The sequence below is a fragment of the Egretta garzetta genome, unplaced genomic scaffold, assembly GCF_000687185.1.
Source record: "Egretta garzetta isolate BGI_Z169 unplaced genomic scaffold, ASM68718v1 scaffold360, whole genome shotgun sequence".
In the NCBI taxonomy this organism is placed as follows: Eukaryota; Metazoa; Chordata; class Aves; order Pelecaniformes; family Ardeidae; genus Egretta; species Egretta garzetta.
In genome coordinates this window covers 1770092-1795990 of record NW_009258261.1, presented here as the reverse complement: position 1 = coordinate 1795990, position 25899 = coordinate 1770092, and the positions used below count along the sequence as shown (strand labels likewise).

Below are 25899 nucleotides of genomic sequence, written 5' to 3'. Positions count from 1 at the left end.
ATTATCTGTAGTTGCCAAACTGCTAATGGAAAGCAACAAGGGAAGATTAAGAGGAAGAAACAACTTATTTTTTTAATGATAAATGTCATTCTTCTACATTGGTTTTTCTTCCCACTCTCTTTGATTTTTCTTTTCACTCTCTTTGCTGTGGTCATATTGTCACCTTGGTAGGAGTAAACATCGTATTGCAATTTGAAAGTAAAGATGCCTTAAACATACACCAAAGGCTGTCGAAGGGAAGGAGTACTGTAGTCGAAGCGGCAGGTGGTGGTCTTCTCTATTTCTGCGGAGACGGAGAGATGAGATATGAATCAGAAAAGCTAAAATAGAGAAGTTTGTAATATTGATGACATGAGATAAAGACCGGAGATAGTCTTCTACCAGTGTGAAAAAGAGGAAGATGAGTTAGATTTAGAGTTAGATTTAATCCTTGGCCAGCTGCTTACTTACGTAACATCATTATGGGACGTTCTGGACTGCAAACCAAAGTGTGATGTTGAATTCACAGAGAGAACGGCAAGCAGCTCCTCTCAGGCTTCATTATACATTTATAATGTTTCTGTGCTTTTAACACTGGCATTAGGGCCGTTGCTCACCACGAGAAAATGTCAGCAGTCACAACCATGACGCCAAGAAGTTACCGAGGGGGATGTTTCAGATACGAATTGAATGTAACACATTCAAATTAGTTTTTTGGGGGTGGGGGGCACTGATGCCATCTTTTCCGAAGGGAAGATGTGAAACTCTGACTTCGTAGGGGATTTGGTTTTTCCACTTGAAAATTGTGTTTCCTGCTGTCGGTGAAGGGTCCCAAAATGCCTGCTCTGAATCACACGGAGACGAGCCATGTCAGAGAGAGTCTAGGACAGGAGGAAAAAGTAGATCACAGACTAAGCACAAAAAGTTGCAAACCGAAAAGTATCTTTAGGGAAAAATATCCCCTGGGTTCCATGGTCCAGATTCCCCAGCCCTCCTATAAGGAATAAACCAAAGGTTTTTTCTTTCTGTAAGTGAATTCAGACCCAGGTGAGCGACTGTGCCGGCTGCTTCCCCTGTTTTGGAGCTGTCAGCTGATGGCACGTGTCCGCACCTGCAGCGAGATCACGCTGCGGCAGCGCGTCTCTTGGGTCAGCAAGGGCATGGGGAGGGATGATATAACCGAAACTACAAACATATGGTGGGTTTGGGGTTTTGGGTTTTCCTTTTTTCCTTAAAAAAAAAAAAAAAAAAACAAAAAAAACAAACCTACTCTGCTTTGCCCTTTGTAGCTGAAAACTAAGAGGACAGTGATTAGAGCTTTTACCCAAGACAAAAAATTAGTAAAGCTGCTTTTCTGGCCGCTTTATCTAATAGCAATAAATCTCATTGAGCAGGGTGCATCTGTCCTTACGGATGAGGCTATTCTGAGACTAAAGAATTTCAGACGGTGCTACTGGTACCAGGGGCTTTTTGCTCCTGAAGTAGTTATATTTTAGTGGGTGAATCTGTAGAGATTAGAACATCAAATGGTGGCTCCTCATTATAGTCAGATAAATGGGTTGTAGCTGGGGGAAAGTATGGTGATTCATTTTTTTAATGAAAAGAAATGGCTTCAGTTCTGTTTCTGGTCATACGCTATCTTCTAATTGTGTTGTCTTGGAAAAGTCTAATCCCAGTTTTAAACACTACATTTTTTCTATTTGAACTTATTGCCTTGGTTTGCCAGTATGAGTATTCCTCTCAGGCTATTATTTTTAGATGCTTAAGACTCTTGTTTAAAAATAAAAAAGTATGTGGCTTGGAGCTTAACGCAGCCAGGTCAGTAAATAAGAATCATTTTTCAGTGTTTCCATCCCTCCATCCTCAACATCCAGAGCTCCTGAAGGGGATCTGTAGTTTTATTGTACCTTACTGATGAAATTGTCTCTAGTTATTATACCCCTTACAAAGGGGTGAGGGGATGGCCCAGGTGGCCTTTATTGTTTTCATCCTGTTCATGAATGATTCAAAGAACAGCATCCAGTTTCTGGAAGCTCGAGAGCTTCATTTTTAATTTTGACTAATTGTTTTCTTGAAATAATGAGCAGTGACGACTTCAGAAAGCAGTCTTCTGGTGCCCAGATCATTAATGACTCACTGTATCTTTACTAACAGTTAAAAATGTGCTTCACCACAATTTTAAAAAACCCTGGTTGTTTTGCTCACAAAGGATGTATAATGCATGGTAGGAATAAGCGGAGATCTTGTATTTGCTTACTGTTTCCTATTCATGACCACTTTGAGACACAGAATCTGAGGCAACCAAAAACTAGCAAGGAAAAAGGAGTTGCATTGGAGGACTGGTCCAGATGGAAAATATTGTCCATTTAACCTGGCGGTTTTTTAACCTGGCGGTTTTTTAAGCTGGCCCATGACAAAGTCATGGGCAGTGACCCTCTTGCCTCCTCCTTAACTCCTCTACAGTGATGCAGTGCAAGTACCGCTCCATGTTTTTGAGGCTCATCTGTAGTGGGAGCACTAAAATTAGTCCCCTGTTTAGAAGGACTTTGGCTTTCTTGGAAATTTCATGGTGGAGATCTCATCACACACATTCTTCCAGAGCAGCGGTGGAGGACAATGAAGGGAGGAGAGCATGTTATCCACCCAGGGTTGGCAGAGGTTTCCAGCAAGGGAACTTCTTGCAAGCGCTGAGTGGGCAGGTCCATTCTCATCCCAACTTGGTTTTTCCTTTGAGGAAAAGTCCTGTAGGGCCTCATGTTGTCTGAGCTTCAAATGCATCCATGAAGTTGCTGCTCAGGATTGGTCATTGAGTCTTTCTAGCCCAGGGTGTGACTGTGTTCTCCCAGGTCCAGCTCCCCATGCAGTGGAGCAATGGCTGCCCCAAGCTCTTAGCCCCTTGTTAAAAATGTGCTTTCCAAGGTGCCAGTTAAACTTTTGGTCAGGAACTTCCCACGGTGTTGGCCACCACGTATACTTCCCAGTGGCCCAAAGGCCAGCAGTAAGAGACTGCCTATGATCATCAGCTTCTTCTGGAGAAAGCTACCTGCCACAAATAGCACACACAAAAGCTAGTCAGAGATCATATGGACAACAAAGTTTGATGGAGAGAGTTTATCATGTCAAAAGCAGGACCTTTGGTGTGGTTTTCACAAAGCTTTGGGTTGGTTATCTGATGGGAATGGAGAAGAGCTTTTTATTTTCATAGGGACTCTTGACTGGAAAAAAGCTTGGAAGTGGACACAAAGAAACGTTGTCCTGGTGTTTGCTTCCCTGCCGCATCTTGCTAAACAAAACTCGGTGCCTGTAGGTATACATTTGTGGGCGCATATATACAAAGTGTGTAGAATAGAATCATAGTTTGGGTTGGAAGGGACCTTTAAAGGTGATCTAGTCCAACCTCTCTGCAGTGAGCAGGGACATCTTCAACTAGATCAGGTCACTCAGAGCCCCATCCAACCTGACCTTGAATGTTGCCAGGGATGGGGCATCTACCACCTCTCTGGGCAACCTGTTCTGGTGTCTCACCACCCTCATTGTAAAAAATGTCTTCCTTGTATCTAGTCTAAATTTACCCTCTTTTAGTTTAAAACCATTACCCCATGTCCTATCACAACAGGCCCTACTAAAAAGCTTGTTGCCATCTTTCTTACAAGCCCCCTTTAGTACTGAAAGGCTGCAATAAGGTCTCCTTGGAGTCTTCTCTTCTCCAGGCTGAACAACCCCAACTCTTTCATCCTTTCCTCATAGGAGAGGTGTTCCAGCCCTCTGACTATTCTTGCGGCCTCCTCTGGACCCGCTCCAACAGGCCCATGTCTTTCCTGTGCTCAGGGCTCCAGAGCTGAACGCAGGACCCTACATGGGGTTTCACCATGAGTAGAGGGGCAGAATCACTTCCCTCGACCTTCTGGCCATGCTTTTTTTGATGCAGGCCAGGATACGGTTAGCCTTGTGGGCTGTGAGTGCATATTGTCAGCTCATGTCCAGCTTTTCATCCACCAGTACCCCCAAGTCCGTCTCCACAGGGCTGCTCTCAATCCCTTCATCCTCTAGCCTGTATTGATACCAGGGGTTGCCCTGACCCAGGTGCAGGACCCTCCACTTGGCCTTGTTGAACCTCATGAGGTTCACACAAGCCCACTTCTTGAGCTTGTCCAGGGCCCTCTGGATGGCATCCCCTCCCTCAGACATATCAACCACGCCACTTAGCTTCGTGTCACCTGCAAACTTGCTGAGGGTGCGCTCGATCCCACTGTCTATGTCATTGATGAAGATATTAAACAATGCTGGTCCCACTGCGGACCCCCTGCGGGATGCCACTTGTCACCAATCTCCATCTGGACATAGAGCCATTGACCACGACCCTCTGGATGCAACCATCCAACCAATTCCAAACTCCATAATTTGCAATATGTTGTGAAATCATATTGAGAAGAGCACTGTGGTAAGATAAACCTAGTGAGGTTAAAAAAGAAAAAGCCAAGTCTAATGTCTGTACCCATTTAATTGTTTAAAATTGAGCAGGGGCCTGAAATCTCTATCAACCTCTTTGCAGTAGCACAGGATTCAACAGCACATTAGAAGAGTTTCTTCTGGAAAACATCTCTGGGATGTTTTTCAGCAAGGGTGTCTTGTTCTGTTTTTATAACTCACCAAAGATGTATTTGATTTCTTTGTGTGACTGACAGGCTTTGTTAAAAGTTTTAGTGGAAGTTACTTTTTTGGAAGTTACTTTTTTGTTGTTACTCTTTTGGTGCAGGGAATGCTCACGGTGCCCAGTGTCCTCCCCTACTCTGCTGCCACAACAATAAAAAAAACCCAACAAAACCCTATTGCTGCCACCGCATTGGTTTGAAATGAGAAGCTGAGGTCTGTAATGTCAAAATAATGTATTTTATCAGCAGGTAATTACAGCCCTTTGTTAAACAGGCGCATATACAAGTAGCACAAACCCATTAAGTGGTAATGCTGAGTTCTCAATACGAACTTGTTTATTGGAGAATCAATCGAAGGAGGCCAAAAATGCCATCTTCACTCCCTGGTTATTTTAGGAGCTCTATAGCACGAACACCCTTTTTATAACCCGGGCTGATATTTTAGAAAATACCACTGTAATAAAATTTTCTTTATGTGTCTACAACTTGTTTCCAAAACTGTTAATTGGGCTTGTGGGAAGAAAGGCCATTCCAAATGTAAAGCTGCTTTGCAGTATACTTTATCTCAGGATAATCCTTTTATCCAAGGAAATCGAGGCATGTTTTATAATGTGTGGTGGTACATTACCGAGCCAACAGTGGAGTAGAATGAATGCAGTAAGCCCAGAATGCCACCCTGTCCATTTTTCTTACAACTTCTTAGCTATTTATCAAACTCGGTTTTCAATTTATGAGCGAATTTAGTCCTCCTGAAAATGAAATGCCACTGTTGGCTTTGCATCAAGCATAATGCAGGCAAGCTCATGCCGGCGTTCACCGTGCAGCCCTGCCAACACACCTCTCTCTTCGTCTGCAGTGCCGCCAATGCACCGTCCTGCGCTCTTCCTGCAAATGGCTTGGCAGGCTCCGAGAAATTAATCACTACGGTTTTGGGGTAGATACAAACAACAGCTAACATGAGTTGAACTCAGCTTTGCTAATTAATATAGCCAAGATGAGATTTTTTTAAATCTCTGGAGCGGAATGATGCTTCAGAGAAGGAGTCGTTTGGATTTTGTAAACCTCTCTGAGCTCCATGTGAGCTGTAAAGGCTTGCAAAGGAAGGGAAAGCCAGGGGTGCAAGCATTGGATGGTCAGTGAACATCCCTGCTTGGCATTCAGCAGTGGTGCAGGTAAAAGCAAGCTTAAGGAATGGGAGGAAATAAACCTGAAAATGTAATTTCTTACTGCTGCTACAAAATCTGGGCTAGCTCTTGTCTCCTAACCTTGAAGAAAGATGTCATAAATACAGGAAGATATAATAGGCGCTACCAGCATTACCAGGGTTGACATACATGGAAATCCTGTGGCCAAGGAGGGGAGACGGATGTTCCCTGTTCTTACCACCATCGTTTATTTTATATGTAGGCCCTTTGTGCACCCCCAAGCCCCCACCATAGTCCAGTTCTTTCTGTACAGTCTCTACCACCTCCCAGCCCTTTGGTAGGACAGTAAGCAGGGCAATTGAAAAGCAGGATATTTAAATCAGAAGCGAGTATTTCTGTAACTACGGTGCACAGTTAGTCCTGGCTTTGTCAGTGTCTGTTGGTCAAGAGTGCAGCAGAAAGATCAGCCATTGGTACAAACCCCTAGTCTTGCAAGGATTAAAAAATTGTAGTGCTTTGATGTTTGAAAGGAGAAGAAACACATACATTTAAGGACACAGGCCCACTCACAAATATTATTATACTTCCACTTTAGGACAGCTGTCTAAAACCAGGCAACAGCGTTCGGTAGTGCACATCCTCCTCCCATTCCCCGCTTCCTTAAGGAAGGGGGAGCTTTGGGTTTTGTAATACTGCTCTCCTCCCTACATTAAATGACAGCATAATTAATTTTTCTTTTATCTGAGCATTGCTACAAATCATGACTTGGTTCTTGCCCTTCCACCCAAGAGCTGAAGTCAGAAGACACGAGGTGCTGTCACTGCGCCCTCATGGCCATGATGTGCCAGTCCACTGTGAGCTCCACGAGCCAAGGTCCTCGGTGCTTAGGTTGGTCTCCCAGGAGGACAGGTTTAGTCTGATTGCAGGAACAGGAAGGAGGTGAAACATGTCCTATTTCTCGCAGTCCTACAGCAAGAGCAATGACCTTACATCTGCCAAGGGGAACCGGCCACAAATCTTGCATTTTGTTGATGCAGGAGAACACGGCTGCGATGTTACAGATTTACTACCTATAAGAAACACGTCCGTTCTGCTAAATCCTGATGTCCAAACTGTGGATACAGACCAAAAAAGAAAGGTTGCTCTTCTGGAAAGAAAAAAGGAGAGACTTCTCCTCTGCTTCAAAGACACAGAAAGCTAAATGAGCCGTTCACATCATCTCCATTTTCCTCTGGAGAAGTGGTTAAGTTCTTTTGTATTTCATCGCCCTCTCCTCCCCTTGTTCATGGGGAGAAAAAGAAAGACATAACCAATTAAATACTTGGTGTGGAGGAGCTGCAGTCTTCTGTTGTGCAGAGGTATCTCCAATCCTCACATGCTTATTTTCATATTCAGTTTTTATATGCCGAGTGGATCACTTACTAATTGTTAAATGACTGTTCTGCAATTCAGTTATGGAAATGATTTCTACTTCAGTACCACTTGCCCTTGAATTGAGAACAAGAGGTCAACCAAAATTAGACAACTTTTCTTTGAATTTTTTATCTTTCTAAAAAAAGAGACGGTTCAATAAGATGCCTGTCAAGAAGACTATGAAGTGCTGTGTGTTAAAACAATCTTCATGGCAAGGTTGTTTTGGGGATCATGTTGGGAACTGGTGTCCTGATCTGTCCTGTTTAGACTTTTAAACACATTAATCCAGGTGAGGTGCATTGACTGTAATGCAGAGTTCATGTTCTATTGCCTGTATTAATTCCTAGGATGAATTTTGAACTTGTAGCTTGAATAAAACAAAGCTGTAATATTAGCTGGAGCAGAGAGAGCTGTGTGGGCAGAGCCTACGGCCCCTTGACTTCAGTGGGATTCTGCACAGGCATAAGTGTCCTCCCACGCTAATCTCTTTGTAGGTTTGCACCTACAGCTTCAGCTTTCATTGTGAGCCTTTGCTTTTCCTCTCACACAAGGGAAGAGGCTGGGGGAAAAAAAAAAGGAGTTACGTATCATGCAGCAAATATTAGCAAGGACATATTCTGTGTTTAAAAAAAAAAAAAGGGCAAAGAAAAATGCAAATCTGTAGCTCCTCCTTTTTTTTCAGCAGTGCGCTATATTCCTCCGGTATCTCCCTGCTGGCATGTAACGCTGATATTTTAGTGCATTTTATCCAAAGGTCACTGAAGTCAGTGCAGAGATTCCCACTATCTTTAGTGGGCTTTGCACCACCCTCAGCAAGGGTTGCTGTCTTGCTGACAAATCCCAGTGCGAAGCAAGTCCTGAGGCTTTGGAACTGCAATAGCAGCAGTGTTGGAGGGGCTGTAAAACAGGCTGGACTGCGACTACGTGGCTGCCCTCCTTTCCAGGGGAGATTTCTCATGGCAAATTGAAAGACAGCAGTTTGCATTCTAAAAGAAATGAGAAAAAAATACCAAAACTTAAATAAACCCTTTTTTTTTCCAGTTTGGCTTTTTTCCCCTTGTAAGTTCATACATTTGAATTACTAAAAAGAAACAAGTATAGTTATTTTGGTCCTGCTGAGAATATGTGTTTGCAGTGGCAACGTAACTGAGTAGTCCCTTTTGTCCCCATAAATTCTATTTTCAGATCATCGGAAAGGGTATAGATAAATGCCGTAAAAACAGAAAAAAAAACCCCCACATTTGGCCTGGCCATTTTGTCTTTTTTTGTATTTTAAGAAGGAAAACCCAGCTGAACGCATGCTGAACTGCAAGCGTATTTTCAAGCCTTTGGTACACTGTTCTCATATTTTTAGATTAGCCCTTCTTCCCAAATGAAAGTAAGTTTTCATTCTCCATTTAGAGGCATATTCGTGTATAATTCAGGTTTTGCGTGATGCACCAGTATGCCAGGGACAGAGGGTTAATGTTTTTGTAATGAGATGGGGATGCTGCTGGTGGTGTGTGTGCCTTCGAAGATCTGTTTTGCCAGGCTTTGTGCTCTTCCTCCTCTAGGTGGTAAAATACCCTGGAGCAAATGGATGCCTGGCATCGCTGTGATGCTGTAAACACAGCCGGGATAGATGTGCAGAAACAGATGCCCTTGAAAAATGACTTTAGGAAAAATTCCATTTTGTGGACACAAATGTATTTGCTGTAGCTGGGTCATGCTGATCTGAGAGCTTAGGTGCAAGGATATGGGGGCTTGTTGAAGATGGGACTTTTTGAGGGCGTTGCCCGTCACTGTTCAGAGACACAAACCAGCAGAGGATTTGCATGGCCTTTACTAACCACTTGTGAAACTTGCAGCAACCAAAATAAACACCATTGTGCTTTTTGTTCAGCTCTGCATGTTTAAGTATTTCAGCAACGTGCCCTGTAGGGAGCATCTGCATCCCTCACCTGCTCCTCTGTTTTAGGCAATCTGGGTGCCTTTTAGACCACAGGGCAAGTACGCACGGTTCAGAAAGGAGCAGAAAAGACATTTAAAACCATGTCTTATTCTAAAATACTGATTCAGAGTCATTTTAATCTCTGGTCTCTTCTTTGACCAAACCCGGTGTGGCCTTCACTGAAGACAGACAGGTATCAAAAAGCAAAGATCTTCTTGCCATTGCCATCACCAGGAACCAGCATTGCCTGCTCTCATGGAAAATAAGGCCACTTGAACTGTCTTAGGGTATTAATTTCCACTCAGCTTTTATATTCGGTCTAATACTTTTAGGCAGGACATTAATGGGCACTCGAATCCTTTATGTAAGAGATAAACCAAAACATTAAAGAGCTGCGAGGGAACAAGAGAGATCTGTTTGGTGGGATGCTGACCAAGTTATTAAGCCTGCAAGCCGATAGTGCTCTCAGCCAGAATATGCCAGGATCCCAAGTCACGCAGCCTCCTAAAGGTCAGGTATTCTCTGCTCAGGTTTTGACTGTATTCTTTGACTGTGAGATTATTTTTAAATGCAGATTACTTAAACTGTGTGCATGTAGTTGGTATAAAAGTATTTCTTAACCCCACTGCTCATTCCTGTTTTCCTGCCAGTAAATATTGCAGTAACTGAGAGGAACGTGGTTGACACTGATTTGTTTAAATAAAAAGTTAAGTTAAAAGCACAGAGATTTCTGCATGTAATTAAGAGTTAACGAAATGCACAGTCTGCAAACTCCAGCCTTGGCTGTAACAAAAACATGCCCCGGTGACATGGAGGGTTTGATGCTACCATACAGTACTTTCCGATACTTTTAAGAAAATGGCAAATAGTATCACAAAGTAGTTGAAACTTGATTCTGAAAAGGGTTTTTTTATGATGCTGAATAATGCTTGATTTTAATTTTTTTGTGATGCTGAATGACTCCCATGTGAGATAATGGGGAGGTTAAAATGTAATGGATATGAATTCCAGGTCTGATTAATGTTCTCACTAGAGAAGCTGAATTTAGGGTAAAACAGAAGATCCTTCCAGTAAGGGCTCTCTTTTTTTGTAGACTAATTTCATACTATAAGACTGAAAAACAGAGACTAGCCTAGGTATTTGGAGATTAAACATGTATAGAGAAAGCTGTAGACTGATATTTCAGCTCTGTGAGCGGGCTTAAAAGCACCAAACAAACAAAATGTGGCGCAAGAAAACAAGCGCAGCTGTCAAACAAGGCAGAAATAGAAAAATGCAGATCAGCACAGGAAGGCAACGACCATAAGTGAGGAAGGACATTTACCCTTTCGGGTCCCTGCAGGGGACTTTCAGGGGGAAGTACATCACCTTGCAGCGGTTCCACTGAAGAGACTCTTTGTTAGTTGAGAGCTGACACAGCAGAGCTCGAATAAATGATGATGGAGCTTTCTTGTTGCTGGTACCCTTGTGAGCACCAGCAGTGGGGGAGCTGAGATGAGCTGGAGAAAAACGTGATTAAGAAGTGAGATGAGAACCTGATACCCTGCCAGAAGTGTAGTGTATTTCCTTTAGTTTTTGAATAAATGTGTTGATTCAAATCTCACAGTGATACAAAGGTAGTTTTAATTTTTTTTACTTTTTTGAATGCTGTCTTTATATGCTTCTCTGTATAGTTCGGTGAAACTTGCAGGTATCACTGTATTTTTTTTCCTTTAAAACCTCTTAAGCCCTGCCAGATAGCCACAGGAATGCATTAGGGCATTTGCCTGGAGAAAGATAAATGCAAATGTTAAACGTAGTATTTCAGCCTCTGTTTCCCTAAGATTGCATCCTATGGCAGACACTGGAATTGCATAGGATCCCCAAAATCCTCCTTCTCCTAAAGGAGCCCTGGCCTAAGGCTGGGTGAAGTTGGCTGCAGCTGAGCATTTCAGAGTTGTTTCCCAACGACATGTTCCCCATTTTCTGGGTGCCCGAGGCAGATGCGGGTAAATCTGCAAAGAGCCATACGCTTACAACCACAGGTGGTTGGAGCCATGTTGAAAAGGTATGGAGCACTATTAAAAACCCTGCAGGTTTCTGAAAAATGGGGTAGATACCTCAAACTGTGGCTACAACAGAGGGAGTTTAGGTTCTGCATCTCTTTGCCTGTTTACCCAAGTGCTGAAATGAAGGCGATGCAGCTTCATGAGGATGATTGACTTTGCAACCTTAGCATTGGTGCTCAGTGTTGGCATGCGGGACTCAGGAAGACAACCCAGGCCATTTTTAAATCATTATTAACACATTTCAATCGCTCCGCATTTATGAAGCTGGTTGACTATGGGGTTGGAGAAATCACTGGGAATCAAACTCACAGTTTTATAATTAGTGACTTGAACTGTGAAGAGACAGGAGGCCAAAATGCTATGTATATTTTATACATTTAAACATGAAGAGTGGCCTTCAGAGAGGGAGAGCCATAAAGGGTTTTCTGTTCTGTTAACCTCTCCTGATGGCTGATGACCACAGCAGATTTGGAAAGGCATTTTATGGGGTAACTTGAGGCTTAACTACTTGAAGACGTTGTAAAATGGTGTTGGAGGAACCGGGTAAACAAGCTTAGCAAGCGGCCATTGATCAGATAAGCCTACATAAAAAGTTACAGGTATGATCTTGCAAAGAGTCATCAGTAAATGAGAATCAAATTTGCATTTCATCAACATAACCAGGATTTTTTTTTCTGAATTGTGTTGGTACAATCAGAACTGTGGCTTTTATAACCTTTCCTTTCTGGCCACAGCAAGTTGCCGTATTGAAGTGCCTCAGCATTCGGGGTATTTGAATGTGTTTTGCCCTCATAGGAAAGACATTTGTGGTGTTTTCTCAGAAACGACTGAGGGTTTGGGCTAATCGACATCAATAATGAATGAGCAGTGTCCTCGCAGCATCTGGAACACAGTGGCTATGACTGAGCACTCTTTCAGTGATGAAAAGAAATAGGAGATCACTAATCACAAATGCAGGGTAATTACCCATGTTAGATCTCCACCGTTTGTTCATTGTCAACCTCCGTATTTACACACCGCGGTATAATATTTTTAAGTGGAAGCGTGGATAAGTGGCCGCTGCAATACCGAGCTTGTGTAGGGGGAGCACACCGGACAGGATAATCCTCTCTGGGTGGGATATGAGGAATGCATAAGGTTACAGCAGCTCAAAAAAGGAAGCACGTACAAATCAAAGTGATTTTTTAAAAAAAATCAGAAAGAGAGGAAGTTGGAAGGCTTACAGAAACCAAGGCAGGTTAATATCACTAGTTTGAAAACAGCATAGCCATATAGAAAGTAGATAAAGCTTGCATTAAGGTATTAAGTTATCTTTTTTCTTATTAATTCTTTATGGTGTAAAATGTATAAGAACTTCAGTGTACGCTTCCTTCTCATTAGTCATACTGGTTAAAATATGGTTTGGGGTTTTTTTTTGCCTGTAACAGTTTCTGAAAAGAAACCTGTGCTTCCAAAAGGCACAAGGACCAGCAGGTTAGAGCATGTGCGTCTCAGTAGCCATAAATACTCATCTTTCATGTAAGGTATAAAATACTAGATGGACTATTTTCAGTGGGTTGATATTGTGGAAAGCAATGACACTACATTTGCCCTGCAGTATCAGAGACCTAGTCTTGCACTCCTGGAATTATTCCAATTTCTACAATCCTTTATCTATTTAATCTGTGATATTACAGGCTTGATGTTACATTAGAAGTATTAAAAAATCTGCAAGCGGGTTAACTTTTTTTTTCTGTGGATGTAAAAATAATTCGCTTAAAAGATTCTTGGTTCATGTAATACCAAAATAATGTAGAAGAATTAGAAGGCGCTTTCAGTTATAAATATTTGTGCTTTATTTTATACAGTGTTATGGAAAGGAATTGCACTTTACCTTAGAGTTTTTGAAGGCCATGATTATCGGTTTGTTGCAATTGAATTGAATTTAAAATAATTAATTTAGTATTGTCAGAAACATTGTTATATGAAATCAATAAATTGCTATCCATTCCAACTTTTCTGGACTGAATATTAATGATAATAAAAGTAACTTCTGAAGTTTGCAGTGGGACCACGATTGATGCAATGTGGTAGAAGATTCAATACAGCATCTTGTACTTCTATCGCCCTGCATTGGTTTGTGGCAGCCCAGGGTTTTTTTTCTTTTTACCACTTATCAGGTGTTCTAATCTGAGAGTCTAAGAGGCAAAAATAAATCACTCTCATAAACATCTGACACAAAGTTCTACATAGCATGAATCACCCACTTCAATGTAGTATTGCCTTGATTCTTGAAGAAGTAAAAATAAGCTCAAATCCAATATTTTTCTTCTTTTTGTGTCTTCTTTTCCAACTTTTGAGAACATTGTCATAGGAACTTACGCATTATCTTTTTTTTTTTTTTTTTTTAGCATGAATTACACAGGTCATTTCTGTCTCCTTCTCCCCCCAGTCCTGCTAGGAATGGCATGAGCAGCTATTCCTCAGAGAAGTAAACCTGGAGCACTTAGGAAGCGCTCTGTGCTGGGAGGATCTTCCACCCTGATGGCCTGGGAGAAGATCAAGTGTAGCTTGCTGTGTATTTTGACATGTAGCAGAGCAAAACCCAAAACCTCTTAACCAGGCAGCCCTCAGGGCCCGCCAGTGATACTGGGGTGAGTCACATTTGAATTGTGTGCACCCAGTGACAGGGAGAGGTCCTCCGAAGAAAGGTTTGGAAGCAAGTAATAGTTATAATAATGCTGAGGTGAGGTTATCAGGGTTTTTTAATCAGGTTTTATTTATTTTCTGCCATTAGGCAGTACAATAGCAAATTCCCACAGTAAGTGAGAGTAGCCTATGATGAAGGGAGGCTTCTGCACCACAGCTGGGTGGCATCATTGCAAAAATGACTTGAAGATATGCCTTTTCCAAGTAAAATGTGTTCTTGCACCGTTTTAAAAATTGTCTAATTTCCAGTGTGAATTTTGGGTTGGGTTGGGATTTTTTTTAAATTTCTTTTCTCTTGTCTGTCCTGGGATGGGGGAGGGTGTTTGGAATTTTTTTTAAGATCTGCATTTCTTTATCATGCAAGCCTCTAAGCAGGTCCAGCTAAACCTTGAAGGTAGTATCTTATTGTTTCTGTCTGTGTTGAGAACTAGCTCTAACACAGAGCATGCTATTAATACATTCGGCAGTGGCTGGGGGGCTGGCATGGCTGGGGCTGTTTGCCAGCTCCCTTTTAACACCGGAGCCAGTGGGCTCCGCAGGCAGCTCGCTCTCCCTGCTTTGGAGCCACCTCCGCTCCCAGCAGCGCTGGCGTGTTGAGGAGTGACCGAAGCCACCTTGTACTTTAAATCTATTGACTTAAAACCTAGCCAAGTGACCCTGAAGGAGCACTGCTTAAAAAAAGTCTAGAGGGCTTTGGTTTGTTTTTTTGGTTTTTTTTTATTTGTAAAGGTAAGGTGCAGTTATTGCTGTCAGGTCTGCACTACCCCTCTGCCAGTTCTCTAGGTTTCCTCACTGGCTATTTCCAGACACTTTCTTTTCAACTACAGTTATAATCCTTTAGTGATTAAGAAATAAAAAAGGGATAACTGAGAATGTGCGAGACTCTTGGTTGCGAGAATGGGAAGCTGGACCATACCAGCACAAGGCAAAACCTGCTCTGGTGCTGAGCCGGCGAGGAGGAAAGCACGCCCGGAGGTAGCATCAGTACTTCTCTGTGAGGGTAGAAAGGTATAAAATGGGAGCTGATAAGGGGGTTGGCCATTATTGATTTTCCGGTTGAAATACTATTATACTTGTGACTTGGGATATTACTTACAGGGTAGTCCCTGCATGTGTTTTACTAAAACAGTATTAAATGGAATTAGCAAATTTGGAGGAAGTGGGAGAGTTGACGTTTTCAGATGAACCAGAATATTTTTTGGTAATCCTAACTCATGCTGCTGAAGCAGGTTATATCTAAGCCCATGCATATGTTTCCTTTTTTGTCTCAATACTTGTTTGCAAAAATTTAATAAATAAATAAATAAATAAAAATTGGTAGGCTATAGATTTACTCCAAAATCAGTATTTTGTCTTTTCTGTTTAATTAATACTTTGGAAACAAATTGACATTTGTTTCTGCTTGTGGGTGTTGCTGGAGAAGATGAGTGTGCTTTGAATTCCCATGCGTGTTCGCTGTCGTGCTCGCTCCCACGTGATGCAAGCTGAGCACAAGTCCAGGCTTGCATGATGTCTTAATGACCAGCCCCTTGTACTGCACCGCACGGAGGAGCAGCTTTCTTCGGGATTGTTTTATTTACCCCTCGCCAGCTTTTCTGCTGGCAACCTAATTTGCTTGTATTGTGAATTGTACGATATTAAGCTGGTGTTAACACAACCCTAGCCCTGCTGCTGTGATGTAAGTGAAGCCCGCAAGTTCTTTGGCGCGCTTAGAATAACAGTCAAAGGTGGGTTTTAGGTACATGTTTACAGAGATAATTCTGTTTGAAAGAAGATAGTTGGTTAGCTTGTAATGTATGTGGCTTTATATATCCTTGTATTTCTTCTGAACACAAGACACATTTTATTCAGGCATGTAAGTATGCCTGAAGTCCTCCAAAGGCAGGCTGTCATTCTGTACGTTTCAGTATTTTTTTCCTGCTGCAAAGAATAAGCCTGTCCCAGCAAGATGCCTGGCACCTAATTTTGCAGCTGGGTGCGCTTGCTGGGAATTCGGCAGCGTCCCCAGAGGTGGGGTGAAACCCTGCGGGGCTGGCGGGCCCACCGGATCTCTTCCCGCCTTGCCGCACACGTCCTGCCGCAGCTCAGCGTGGGGTGGCTTGCGGCACCTCAGCCAGATGCAACCTGCAGATGACTCCTGGCCCACCACCTCCCCTGCAGAGGAGACCAGGGCAGCTGCTCAAGTGGAAAACTGAACGTGATTGTCTCCCGGCATATTACAGCAGAAAGTCACATCGTTTTGGAGGTATTCCCTGCTGGCTTTGCTATCCAAGCTAACATGAAATGCTGAGAGGTTTGACAGTCCTGACTCTGGAATCTTTATTTATCAGTGATGCACTTAATTTCTTACATAAAGTATACACGGTATTTTTCCTGGTTCAGGGAGGAGGTAGGAGATTTGCTTGGCTGCAGAATATTCAGTGATCTGGAAGGCAAAGTGACATGGAGTAGTGAAAAATTTGTTACCAGGAAGTCAGAAGTTGTTAAAAAGCAGCAAAATTCATTTCCATAGGAAATGCTATGCTAGAAATGTCTTTGATTCACCCTTTCACACAGCCCATTGAGAATTGGAGAAACAAGTTACTTTTTATTTTAATCACGTATTGCTGAATGGTTGGGTTTTGGCCCAAAGAAAAGGCAGCACTTCTGAACACTACTACTTTTGTTAATAACATTTTTGAAATTCTGGCTTCCGCAATTCTTTTAACTAAGAAAAACCCTCCCTAAGTAAAGCACTTTGCTTACTGCCATATCAAAAACTGTTAATAAGGATAAAGAGGTTTTCTTGATAGCAAGCAACGCAAACTGCGGATGTAAAACTGTTTTATCAGCTAGACCTTTCCAAAACCACTTAATGTCTTTGTTGACCAAAAAAAATGGGAAGGCTGAAAATTAATGTGGGTTCTTAATCACAATGAAAGCTACAAGGGTGTTTGAAAGCAAGTTGGGTTTCTGGTGACATTACAGATTTGTTTTTTACTTATGAAGAGGGCAGCTAAATCTTTAAAACATCCTAATCTAATGCAAAACCTAAGCCATGAGAATGAAATATCTTCCAGAGCAATGAATTACATTGAATCCCAACCTCTGCAGAGCAAATTACTGTGTTGCCTGTGCCAAGAGGATACGACCCAAAACCCCACGATACTCCCATTGCTCCGGGAGGCAGCTGTGTGCGTGCAGAAGTCCATGTCTGCACCTGCCTGGCTGTGTTTGCACGCAGGCATCAGAAGCTGATGCTTTTCGCTATCTAAAGAGTTTGCTTTCCTGGTAATTCAAAATCAGTTAGTTCCTTTACAAAAAACTGTTAATGATTTTAAAAGCACCACGTCAAGTTGAGAAGGCTTTTATGTGTGGGCCTGGCACGTTGGCTGGTGGCTGCCCATCCTGGGGTGGTGTTGAGGCTTCTTCTTCCCTCCTGGTCACTCAGGACAAGGTCCGTGGGTGCCAGTTCATGGTGTCTCTGCTCTTCCACTTCCACCTGAAGTGAAGCAGTTCTCCTCCCGTGGCCCCTCTTGGTAGCGGCACCTGTAGCCTGGCAGCCTCTGGGACCCCAGATCAAGCAGTGGTGAGTGGGCTTGTTCCCATGGGACGTGGAACCTGTGCTCACCCCGGGCATGTCTGAAATTCACGGAGGCGAGGATGGGCACGCAGCATCGCCTGTATTCTCTTCGCACAGGGTTTTAAAATGCAACTGCTTTCTATATGAAATAGAATCTAACCAGACAAACCCTGCATTTCCGACTGTCCCAGTTCCTTGAACGCCGCAGAGCACTCCCTGTGTGAAGGTGGCATTGGCTCCCTCTCCCCTTGCAAGTGACGCCTCCACTGAACCATGGAGACCTCCTCTCCTGGTAGCCAGCCAGCTCTCTGACAGCACTGCTCTGATTTAATGGAAGAAAGCCTCTGGTCCTCTGAACCCACCCAAGTTGTGGGTTGTTATGGCTATTGTGTTGACCTTGGTGCCTTTGTTCAGTTGCTGAGCAATTTTTGTTTCCTACCCCTTGGCAGCGGGTTCTCCTTACCTCTTTCAGAGCTTTGTCTGAGGTGTTTCCACCTGGGTAGGCAAACATGTGCATGTAGCAACCTTCACTGTCCTTGGGCCAGTGAGTGTGAGGCATGGCGCCCTGCTGACTACCAGCCCTCCCTCGTGACCACCATTTGCTAACAAAGCTGAATTCCTCACTTTTTCTTTGGGAGATGCCCCAAGCCACCAGCCCAGCCCGTGGAATGAGCCTTAGTCAAGACACTTCGTGATCCAAAGCAAATTTACCACCAACTTATGTTGCAGTCCTGGCAGTGACCAAGTTCCCTGGATGGTGAGTGTTGTAGGAGGTATCTGAATCAAGTGGAAATGAATATGTATAAAATGATAAGTGAATTCAGAGGGGTTTATTTTTGCTTTTGCAATATAATGGCTGAAACTTAAAAATACTAGATGTATCAAAGTGCTGGGAACCATTTTAAGTAGCTGGTCAAACTGATGCAATAGAGAATAATTGGGGGTTTTTTAAGTTTTGAATGTGTAAGGATTGGTTTTCTAAAAATACATGGTTTTTTAAGTGTAGTTACTGAAATACAGACAGTTGTGCTTCTCTTAGTTTCTCATATAAATATTTTTTCAGCTCTCTCTTGTTCCTGGAAAAGAAAAAAACCTAGAAAACCTAATTCATGGCTGGGGGAGTTTGTGTTTCTTGGATGTTTGTTTTGAAGCTCCTTTTATAGCCCAGGCTCAGGAGGGAAATGGGAGCAGGGTGGGAAAGTGTGTGGGGAGAAAATCAAGACGGCTGCAGGACATGGACATCCATTCTCACACCTTTGTGAGAGCATCAAGCTTGGCTTTCCAACCTGACAGTGGGGATGCACGTGCCATTTCCATTGCACGCAGACATTCTCTAATGACCCCGCTCATTGCACATACACGTGCCTTTTAAGACTGCGTTCATCTCCATGAAGGGCTTAGCTGAAGTCCAGATTTCTGTCTGGTAGGCAACTGTGCCGTGCTTCAGGGCACCGCTACTCATGCTTTTGGGTATGAAACTTTCACCGCAGCAGGTCCCTGTCCGGTGAACGGGTTCATGGTGCTGTCGTCGCATGTTTGGTTGCTTCAGATAAGGAGTGTTTGGTAGCCTGTTGATGTTCTTGTTTGTTAGCTTCTGCGTTTATTTTTAATGAACGACTCATTCCATTTTGGGTTTGCTTAACTACAAGAGATCCAAGTGGGCTGAAAATTTCTTTAACAACAGGAAGTACCAAAAGTGATGCCTTGTTTCTTGCTGAGAAGGAGCAGAGATACCAAATTTGTCCTGCTCCTGGGTGAGACCTTAGGGAAGCAATGGGAAGTTTTAATTCCACAGCTCCATCTTCTTTTTTCTCCCTTTTTTTTCCTTCTTTGGAACTTTGTGGAGGATAGAAACTAACAAACCATTAAGTAAAACTAAAGCCCAGTTCTGAGCGGCCTGTTTTACAGCCCTCTCCATCACATTTTAGGCTGGTCCACGTGAGAGTGTGATAACTATTTAGATACCGTCCAATCCACATGGGAAAGTTTTAGCTGCTTTATAGATAAAAGTATGCTTTATGAGTACACTTACACTTGTATGAAGTGGCATGCAGTGTCGTAGTGTAATCCAAGAGTGTCATTTATCTGAATTTACATTCCTTTTAACTGACAAAACTTGAAGAGGAAAAAAAAAAGCCTCCTTATGCCTTAGGCTCATGCAAAACCATCTCCACCAGAGCTGGGACGTTCTGTCTGTTCACACTCACCATGTGATTAAGCCGTAAAATCAGCTTATGTAGATCTTCAAGGCTTCATGGGCAGACCCTGGCCTGGGGAAGTCTCTTGATGGGCTCTCATGACTTGAGGTGCACAGCTGTGGCTGGAAAGCCACAGAAGTCAACAGGAATTTGGCCTTGGAGTTCATCCTGTCGAGGACTATGACCCAGGGCTGCATAGCATAGCACCACCACTCATTCCCTAAAGGTCAAGATAGAAATCAACCCATGGCTGTGGCACACATGTTGAGGAAAGAGGTCAGGTTACCGAGCAAAGAGCTGTTTTCAGATGTTGTCTGTGAAACAAGACTTGTAACGTGTTACAGGTATTGGGATGATTTTAGGTCAGTGAGAAAAGCTTCTGCTTCTGCGATAGCTCTTCTGTGAAAGCGCGTCCAAAACTTTCTTCTGGTCAGGTCTGGGAAAACAAGGTTGCTAAAACTGGGAGGATTTAGCTGGGGGAGCTGACAAGGGCTTTGCAGTCCTGATTTGCAGCAGTTGCACCGGTTGGGCTGACACTGCCCATTTCTGCTCATTTCAGTGGAGAATGGTTTACTCCAGCAAAGGTCTGTGATCTGGTTTCAGCACAATGCTTCATAAAGCCTCAGGAATCCTCAAACGGATTGCTTGAGATTTTACTTTTCCAGTGCCTCCTAATCAAGGAACATATAGGGTTTCGTTCAGGCTTTCTTATGCAATCTCCTGCAAACACATCTTCTTCAGGCAGGTCCGACCTAGATTTTTTTTCAGTGCCTAATCAAGACAAGGAAATAGAAGAAAGCCCACTGCCGAATGGAGTTAAGCTGTCAAATTCCTCACCAAACACTTTCTTTCTGCACAGTGGCCAGCTGTAATTATGCTTTGCTGTAATTATGCTTGCAGAGATATTTTATATAAGGTGTGTTTCCCTAAGACATGTCAATAACTGTTGTCAAGGACAAGAAAAACAGCACAAGACAGCCCTTGCTTCCAAGCCCTAGATTTCCTATCTGTGTTGTTATTGATCCCGAATGTTTAATGCTACTTTTGGAATGTACTAAGTAATATTATAGAGACGAACAATTAATGAAATTAAAAACCCCACAACCTACAGTAATAGTTTCCGATAGGATGCTGTTTATGAGCATAATTGCTTGCTCGGGCAAAGGCCTTTCCTAATAGTCATCTGTATCTTCTGTATGGTTTGTATTTAGTTACGTGGCTATTACTGAACTTTACTGATACTTCACTCAGCCAAAGTTCCCCTTAATTCTACAAAACCTTTTCTAATCAGAAACATCCGCATACTAAATACATAACTTGATCTCTGCACCTTGGTCATTTGGCTGATTTGGTCATTAGCAGGTACAACAGCAAACATTTCACGAAGACTGACTCATCCAGTGCAGCGTTAGGGGAGAGACAGTGATATCTGAAGACCAAAAAAAAGTGTAAAGCGCATGCCGCTCTCATTTTACGAGGTCTTCTTTCTTAGAAAGTTTCAAGTTTTAAGTTTTAAATCACTGTTTTGATTTCTGCCTTGAACTGTGGTAGTTCTCCATGTGACTGATGTCCGGACAGAAGCCCTGGCACTTTTTCATGATGTGCTTCCACATGCTCGGCTTCGTGATCGCTGACTTCTGGCACCCCATTTCTTTCCCGTTAGCATTCTTCTGGCAGTGCCTTTTGTAGTAATTGCACACAAAATGATCCCCTTGCTTCTTCTGTCAATGTTTTGGTTCATATCTCACTTTCTGGTTTGGTTCTTACAAAAAATGAAAAAACCCAGGAATCTTTGGGAGAGAGAGGGTGAAAGGTAAAACTATTCCTGATGCCTGGGGGAAAATGCTTGTAACAGTCCTAGAATGTGGTTAGTAAAAGTTGACAGGTTTAATTTGTTTGATGATTTTATCCCTGTGGATTAACTGTTGATTCCATAAATGTAAATTATGAAGTTGCAGTGTTTTGGGAAGATGCTAATGGTATGGAAAAAAACGTATTTTGAAATAATGATAGAAATTTTAGTCTGGTAGAAAGCAGATGAGACCTGGAGGTGCCCTTCTGCTTTTACAAGCACCACAGAGCCCGTGTTACATATAGAAATTCAGGGGATATACAGTGATTCTGGTTGCTAAAATGGTTCCAGTGTCTCCTAAGGAAACCTCCCTCCATACTGGCTGCACTTTCATCTTCAAATATCTTCAGTTTGTTTCTCTGTCACGGATGGTGCTTCACCTGGAACAACCTTTAGTACACAGTCATGCTCCTGGCCATCTCAAACCTTTCTTCTGCCAGACTCACTATAGGAAATGCTTTGTAACTATAGACATACCAGTCGGTAAGGCTAATGGACTGGCCATCTCAGGAGGCCTTTTCATATTGGTGTTTATTAATGAGTTCCATATCATTTGAACTTTATGTTTTTATATATATACATACACATGTGTCTGTATTTTCTTTCTTTCTTTTTATATAATCTTTATTTATTTATGTGTAGTCTTTATTTTCTGGGCCTTTAACAAGATTTTTTTACTATATCCCAATATCCATCTTGTCACTTTTTAAGATGTGACAGGACTTTTCAGAGCAAATCAGTGCTGCTTCTTAACTTGCTTCTAGTTTGTATTGACACTAGAGCCTGTGTGTAAGAGAATATAAAACTCTCCTGAATTTCCAGAGTGGAGTGTCCTGTACAAGACTGTGGTTTGGATTCTTGTTTTCTCCTGTATAAAATCTGTTTCTCCTTTGTGACGAGCTTTGCGCAGTGGCTCCAACTGCTTTGCAGTTCCTAGCATCTGCAGCAACAGCTTTAGGGATCACCAGATTGGAAAGAAAGGTGGAAGTCTCAGATATAGTTAAATTTCTACAAGTTTTGCAAAAGTCTGCAGCTAAGGAGAAACCCAAACTGATGCCTACATTGAAAGGAAAGGTGGGCAGAGCTCAGCCTTCCTATGTCCTCTTTGCCAGCCACTGGCTGGCCTGGCGGTACGGACTGCTCTCGCTTGGTAGGTGTGAAGCCAACCCCTGGGTCTACTGAGGTTATTTAAATGGTACCAGGAAAAGAGGAGACATGGGACACAAATTGTCAGGAAACCAGATCTCACTTTCCTGCCTCCATTGTATGCCTGAAAAACCATTCTCTTTCCCAACTATTGTTCTTGCAATTTTGTTTTGTAGGAATCGGAGTTTCTCTGTCTGGAGTTTGATGAGGCCAAGGTGAGCCAGATGCTGAAGAAACTCTCGGAAATAGAGGAGAGTATGACTTTGTTGACTCAGACCACTTAACCAAATAAAGAGATTGCAACTCAGAAAACAAATGACCCTTGGTACTTTGTCATAATTCCTGCTTCTGCACATAAAATAGGTAATGATTGTTAAATCCCTTTTATAACTGTACAGCACATTCACAACCAAGTATGGGCTAAGTTACACGTGAAACCTTCTCCAACCCATCCTCCAGGCCTGTTCTCCAAGGCAGCGGTAGCCTTGTTCACATAAAGCTGTGCGTAATCAGGCCTTCGAGTTTAGTGGAGCTTTTCTCTTTTTTCCCCGTCAGTCAGTTTTTGAGTCTTCCAGATGCTGTAAATACTGGGCTGGATTAATAGCAAAGGTAAATCGGCCAGTTGTGACAGGGGAGAAACGAGCAGAAGGAACTGGCAGACTAGGGGGACACACACACACTCATGTTTGTCCTTCCAAACCAGGGGCTACGTGAGACAAATCCACCCGCATGAACTCTGCCTGCTTAGAGCTTAAAGCCCAGGAGAGTAGATGAAGTGCACTGAGTTCAGGGAGCAGAGACACAAATATGAGCCTCTGTACTGCTGAGGATTAAATGGTTCCCAAGGTGTGAGGTAGCCAACCTTGCTGGCCTGTTCAGTCACACCTACCCGACGCCATGGGGAGGCAGGGGACAATCAGGGGAGCATCTTGTGGGTGGTGGGAGGGGATGCTGGTTTCCCAAAAGGAGCAGCCCTCCTGCATGTGCTGAGCAACCTGCTGGTGAGCCTTCAGAGCCACTTCTGACCTGCTTCCCCAAAGGCTGGCCACCCTCATCAGCCTCCCATCGCTCAAGCTGTAGTGGTGCAGCCCTGGCACCGAGCTGCACGGTGTGTTTGAGAGGATGGTGCTTTATCAGGGCACAGTTTAACTTGGCTGCTCTTAGTCCTGTTTGTCACGATGTTTGTCTTGACCTCAAAAAGCCCCAGGTTAAACCCAGGGTTTCTAGTGTGTGCATGGTCAGCTTGGAATTCGGGTAAAAGGAAAACACCCTTGGCAACCTGGCAGGTTAAAGCCCTATTGATAAAATAGTTGTGTGAAGAAAACTTCCAGAGGCAGGTAAGGAACGTACAGGGCACCGCAGTCTGAACTGCCTGGGTTGCTGTGGCTCTTGGCTGTCGTGGGCACCTACATCTCTCTGCTGTAGAGCCAAACTGCAGAGCAACCGCTACCCTTCCGGCTAAAAAGGACTGAGCAGAAATGTTTTCTGTTTCAGATGTTTCCGTTCAGGGGTGCAACCTTGTCGGCCCACAGCAGGATGTATAACCACACTTACTGGCTTACCAGTGCAGGGGGACGTGGAGGGGATGTGCTCAAGCAGGCTAATGCTTGTATGGAGCATGGTAGTCCCTACCAGAGAACTGCCTGATAGTCCATAAAATGGTGATGGACCAGCTGGAGATGACACGGGCTCGCTGTTTTGCTTTATTACTTAACAGGAAGGTGTGCACATTAAAAGGAAAACACCCTTGGCAACCTGGCAGGTTAAAGCCCTATTGATAAAATAGTTGTGTGAAGAAAACTTCCAGAGGCAGGTAAGGAACGTACAGGGCACCGCAGTCTGAACTGCCTGGGTTGCTGTGGCTCTTGGCTGTCGTGGGCACCTACATCTCTCTGCTGTAGAGCCAAACTGCAGAGCAACCGCTACCCTTCCGGCTAAAAAGGACTGAGCAGAAATGTTTTCTGTTTCAGATGTTTCCGTTCAGGGGTGCAACCTTGTCGGCCCACAGCAGGATGTATAACCACACTTACTGGCTTACCAGTGCAGGGGGACGTGGAGGGGATGTGCTCAAGCAGGCTAATGCTTGTATGGAGCATGGTAGTCCCTACCAGAGAACTGCCTGATAGTCCATAAAATGGTGATGGACCAGCTGGAGATGACACGGGCTCGCTGTTTTGCTTTATTACTTAACAGGAAGGTGTGCACACGCGTTTGGTTGGAGGCTACATTGATTCTTTCCATTTTATTTTAGCTTCATAAGCAACCTCCTCCTGAGCTAAAATTATATTGAAGGCTTGTACCAAGATAGCAATGACAACATAAAATGTTCTTGTGCCGTAACTAAAGTACTCCTCATTGCTTCTCCTTGTGAATTTATTGTTTGTGGAGTTGCCAGATTGTACTTCAAAGCAAACTCTCTCTTCAGAGCACGGGAAGGGCACCTTTTCCCATCTGCCTGGTCAGAAGGGAAAGCATCACCCAAGCCAATTTGTATCACTGCACTGGGATTTAACATTACCTTTCCCGTGCCTGTCCCACTTCCACCTCAGCTCTTACAGACACCTGGTTCTCCCCTCCATCTTGTGCAGGGACTGTGCAGCCCACAGCTCCTCTCTTTCCCCATCTGCCTCCAGCTGATACTTGTCAGAGTGGAACTGGGCTGTAACCACCAACCGATCCTCACGCTGGTCCCTCGGTAAGCGGCTGCCGGCACGGGTGTGAAGTGCTGAGTGCTTGCTGATTCTCTGAGCTTTCCACTTGCTTTTTCATCAAAGTTCATTAAAATGTTTTTCTGCGTTTTAGAGCATGTTTAGAAAAAAAAAAAATCAAGGTCAGGGAAGGATCATGATCTTAAGTAACTTGCACCATGTCAAACATACTCATTGTTTTATTTTAACATGGTCAGAGGATAGGAAAATGTGCTATAAATGGAAATTAAAGAGAAACAAACTGGGAACAGATGTCAGGAAGTATTATTTCATGCAAAGAATAATAAATATGTGAAATGGCTAACCAGGCAAGGAGGCTGAAGCAAAAAATATGGGGGTCATTTAAGAAATAATTGGATACTTCCCTAGTAGAGGTGAGGAGTTAAAAAGGGGCATGTTTTAATGGGTAGCTGCTTCTCTCCCTTCCTAATCCTCCCTCCCCTGAATATAAAATGATCCTGATTTTCTTCTTGATGGATGTTTGTAAACTAGCATGCAAAACTGGAAAAAATAAAGCTGAATGTTTTGGAGACAGCACTCTGCCCGGCCTTTGGTAAGGGCGCAGGAGTGTCACTGGG

General features: G+C 43.3%; 1 protein-coding gene across 1 annotated transcript in view; it reads left to right on the top strand.

Moving 5' to 3' along the window:
• Positions 1 to 24324, top strand: part of COMMD1 (copper metabolism domain containing 1) — a 62461-nt gene extending 38137 nt beyond the window's left edge. The window contains exon 3 of the mRNA XM_009642568.2: positions 22790 to 24324. Within this exon, the coding sequence (XP_009640863.1) occupies positions 22790 to 22897 (108 nt within the window). The 3' untranslated portion in view covers positions 22898 to 24324. The remainder of the gene's footprint in view (positions 1 to 22789) is intronic.
• The last annotated feature ends 1575 nt before the right edge of the window (positions 24325 to 25899 follow it).